We start from the raw sequence: 4,516 nt of genomic DNA on the forward strand, positions 1-4,516 counted from the left end.
TATATATATATATATATATATATATGAATATAATGTTATTAAAGAAGAGGAATCTGTGAGTGTGAAAAAATTGTTGCCCCAAACGGGATTTTAACCCGGCACATTCTGCTGTCTATGCAGACGCTTTAAGCAACCAAACCATTGAGGCTTTGTTGGGAATTCAAATCCGATAAAGCATCTAATTCTTCACACTCATCCGTATGCGTAGTTAGACAGCAATATTCATTGATGCATGGCAATAACAGATCAATACGATACGCCCGCTTCTTAGAAAGCATTTGACGACAAGACGAGATCTTCGAATAGATGCTTTTATAAATGTATCATGATATAGGGGCCTAATAGAGATAAACTCCAAACCGTCTTGAGGTAATGTTAAAATGTTCTTTATAGCATTACCGCAAGTCTATTTAGCGTTTATCTCTTATCTCATGACTTCGTCCTCTAATTCAAGTCCACTTTGGAGACTTGCTAATTTGAGGTAGATTCTGAGTTCAGTTGTTTTGTCCAATTAGAAACATCTAAATGAAGACAATGACCAGTATTATCAGAATTATATACGCACCCTGTCTGGTTGTACATTCACTAGCGTTGTAGCAATTAGTGATATCCGAGCCTTCGCCCGAACAGTTGGCGTACATAGGATAGCATTCCCTTGCTCGACTCTGAACGCCCTCACACGGTAATTCACACATTGATGAATAACTCCATTCCGTCCAGATTCCCACATCTAACCAATTAAAATTGCAACAAATTTAAGACTTTTAAAACATATTAACATTGCCTTGTTAAAAATAATAATACAAAAATTATCTACATATATATTATGTAGATAGATAAAAATATTAATTAAAACAATACCGTATTATATTTACATATTACATTTTAATAACATACTTTATGCATTGAGGAAATCGTTTTATAACAATAATAATAAGAATACGAACAATAATTTTATTCACCTGGTGAGGCGTTGAACTGCATCTGTGTCTTCGTATCTGACGTAAGGTAATCTTGACCCTCAATTACAACAATCGGCTGCATCTTGTTATATGAGAAAAAAAAAGAATACAATAAAAAGTAGGCCTAGGCCCTACTACTTGTAGTTATTCTATTAAGAAAAATGAACAATAATATTAACAATATTACAGCAACCACAAACACCGTCGCCCATCCCACACCACACAATAGTTAAACTTGTTGCCATTGTGGAGTGATGTGCATGTAGTTACTTTAAGCGCCTCTTTACAGCCGCAGGTAGTCACAGATGACGCCCATACGCAATTTAGCACAATGACGATGTGGGTTATTCTCCTACCTTACCTTACCTATGATGATGATGATAGTGATGACGTGAATCATGATAATGATACAGTTTACTTACATAAAACGTATAGGTTTCATCAAGTAGTAGGTTAGAGATGTTTAAAGTCTGCCTATGAGACCAATGCGATGTTTTCCCAGCCTGTAATAAAAGCATAAAATTTAACAACACTTTTAATCGGAAGTTGTTTAGTAATGTAATGTTTTGTAATGCAAATGGTCATTTGAAATACCAGTAATACAGATGATACCTAATAACTTTTGCGTATGGAGAAACACCTCCACTGGTGATTATTGTTTATTATCATCGTATAGTAATTGAATGGTGGTTTATTTCTATATTGTCACAGTTTTACTATCAGTAAATAACATACTAACCAAAAATATAAAAGTTATAAACATAAAATAATTATAACTACTGTACACAAGGATCTATACCAGATTGGTTAAACCCAGTTTGCCGAATGCCAGATTGCCGAGTCCACTTTGTCGAAACCCAGTTGGGCGAATGCCAGCCGAGTCAAAAACCATGAATCCCAGTTTGTCGAAACCAAGTCAATTAAAAGCAGCATTATCAACAGCATACAATTCACGATTGAGCACTCTCTTACATGTATATTTAAATATGAACTTATCTATCATACATTATAATAATAGGCGCCTTTTGTAAATGAAAATTTTACCAACCTCCACAAAACTTGAGCTTGTGACTTTATGAATCTTTCCCGAGTAGGAGTAAATATACCTAGAGAGTGAGCCATTCTCTGCCACGTGCACAGGCGGAATCCAGGATACAAATGCTGTCACCGTCTCCATATCTCTATTTATTGTGATGTTTTCGACACGTAAATCTAATATCTCTCCACTGAGCCTAACGCCTTTAAAAATAACAACAAATTGTGTTGAATGTGAAACGTATACGAATCTACAGCTTGATAAATACACACCCACATTGTCACACACACAAGACAACTCAAAGTCCCGAGATAAAACTAAGTTTGAATTGTTTTTTTAAACTCGCAAATTCCTCTTTAATGTTATATAATAAATAGATTTAGGGGCATTCACCTTGTTTCGTGCAAAATTCTCCATCGCGAGTCAACTTGAAGCAATCTGTAAAAGCGATAGTTATTTTGAAACATGTTAAACAGGTTTGGTTGGCCTTGCTCTCACAATTTTTAAACTTGATTCTGACGCACTGTCGTCGCACTGACAATTTTAATTATTCGTTCTTATTTTCGTAGAAATAATTGTAAGTTTTGTCTAATTTTATTCATCTAAGAAAATGAACCTTATGTAATAAAAATAGTATCAATATGCTTACCTTCCGTATGAATGATTTTTTGTACGCTTGGTTGACCTCTTGTGCTTGTACCTAGTTCTATAAAATATACCTACATGAAAAAATATAAAATTAAGTACAATAGTAGAATTAATCATAATGACAACATGATACCATGAAGGAATTAGTTTATACATATAAATAACAACACCAGCTAATACTTTCTTTTTATTTCGGTGGGGGTGGGGGGTTGCGGTTCTAATATTAAAATTGCATTATGTATTTGAATTACTTTCTAAATAATTAAATCTATTGAAGAAAATAACACTTTTTTAGGCATATTATTTCTATTAGGCCTTTTGTTATCATTATATTATACAATGTGATTCTTATTTTTTTTTATTACTACACTAATTTCATAGTGTATTACAAATTAAACTTTGAATTCACCTACATCTTTAAAACTATCGTATACGAACCGAGCACTTAAAGTTGATCAGTGCCCTTTATTTAAAATAGGTCCAAAGGGGGAAAAAACAAAAAACGTAAACAACAACTCACGCGAAAAGAGTACAACTCCTTGTAAGCCAAGTTTTCAAATATGTACCAAGTATTGTTCTGAAATAAAATGTTATTGGTCGGATGTAGTCACATGACATACGATAAACTGTAATATATCACCTACAACATGTCAGCATACACAATTAATTTTACTTAACGCAAACATTCTAACTATAATGTGTGATGGAGTATTTTTCTTTATTTTGCCACTCGTTAAAATTGAGAAAACTTACGGTGATTATATCATCATCGGTAACCTCTATTCCACAATTCCCATATACCGTGGGTAAGGTGTTGCTGAGCGGAACCCGTTGAATTTCTAGTAAATAACGATCGATACTGTGCCCTAAAACAACATATTAAAAATGTATTATATAAGTATACAAACACAATAACAATTATACACATTATGTATTAGAATTAGGGTTAGTTTAAACATAATCAAATAGCAATTGATAAAGCTCTACTATTTCCAATCCGCACTTGTATGACGTCACTAAATGTAACTGACGTACATGTACGTCTACTTACCAGGCTGAGTTGCCACTGGTGTTGTCCAGGTTACATTGGTTTCGAAGAGCCAAGACGTTGTTGCATTAATACCGGATTCAGTCTTATATGCATTAAATTGCTCTTTTTTAATGAGATCGTTAGTGATACCTTTGTAACCTATTGAAAAGAGTCGAAATAACGAAAGCAAACAAAAATTAAAAACTATTGACTTCGGCTTGTTGAACTTGGTGGGAAAAATACAAGACAATCCACTTAAAGTAGTGGACTATTTCAGGCCGTTTATTTATGATAAATAACTCGAAAACCATAACCCAATATGGGCACCAAGATGGGGGCAATAACAAAGCTCCCCAATCTGTCTAACGGTACTCAACGCAGGCAGAGTAAAGGGGTGGAGTGGCAGCAAACAAAAATAAAATAACTTACAACTAAAAGATATATAATTATTCAAAACATGTGTAATAAAAATGAACATTTTATTGTTTCTATTGTTGCAGTTGTTACAAAATGTACAATCATCTTTAGACTTGAAGTAACCTCTGAATATACCACCGGATGATTGGTTGCTGATGGTGTCATAATTATCCTTATGAATATTCAAATCGAATATGTTATTTATTTCATAGAATACTCACTAAACAAAAGTTGGCACGAAAAGTCAAAAGCATCGCATAAGCATATGTATACAGTGCTTATGCAGTACACTGCTGTAACTAGCCTTGACAGCTTCATGTCTGACCTGGGAATAACAGAATATAAGCTTTATACAAAACTTACTAGGCCCGATTCTATAATAAATATCATGGACCACCAACACCTTAATATATATATATATAT

The 4,516-nt window shown here is 33.6% G+C and overlaps 1 protein-coding gene across 2 annotated transcripts in view; it reads right to left on the reverse strand.

Moving 5' to 3' along the window:
* LOC117122259 (receptor tyrosine-protein kinase erbB-2-like) overlaps window positions 1-4,516 on the reverse strand; it is a 10,191-nt gene that overhangs the window by 4,360 nt on the left and 1,315 nt on the right. Inside the window, exons 2-11 of one of the 2 annotated variants that reach the window (XM_033267794.1) lie at window positions 4,315-4,418; window positions 3,698-3,835; window positions 3,400-3,512; window positions 3,167-3,223; window positions 2,648-2,717; window positions 2,392-2,436; window positions 2,011-2,201; window positions 1,385-1,465; window positions 963-1,038; window positions 566-730 (exon numbers count right to left, since the gene is read on the reverse strand). In XM_033267794.1, the coding sequence (XP_033123685.1) occupies window positions 566-730; window positions 963-1,038; window positions 1,385-1,465; window positions 2,011-2,201; window positions 2,392-2,436; window positions 2,648-2,717; window positions 3,167-3,223; window positions 3,400-3,512; window positions 3,698-3,835; window positions 4,315-4,411 (1,033 nt within the window). In that variant the 5' untranslated portion in view covers window positions 4,412-4,418. Of the gene's footprint in view, window positions 1-565; window positions 731-962; window positions 1,045-1,384; window positions 1,466-2,010; window positions 2,202-2,391; window positions 2,437-2,647; window positions 2,718-3,166; window positions 3,224-3,399; window positions 3,513-3,697; window positions 3,836-4,314; window positions 4,419-4,516 lie in introns of both variants that reach the window. The other variant, XM_033267793.1, reaches the window with a different exon arrangement.

Source organism: Anneissia japonica, unplaced genomic scaffold, assembly GCF_011630105.1.
Source record: "Anneissia japonica isolate Jap-2015-1 unplaced genomic scaffold, ASM1163010v1 scaffold287708_len1499824_cov190, whole genome shotgun sequence".
In the NCBI taxonomy this organism is placed as follows: Eukaryota; Metazoa; Echinodermata; class Crinoidea; order Comatulida; family Comatulidae; genus Anneissia; species Anneissia japonica.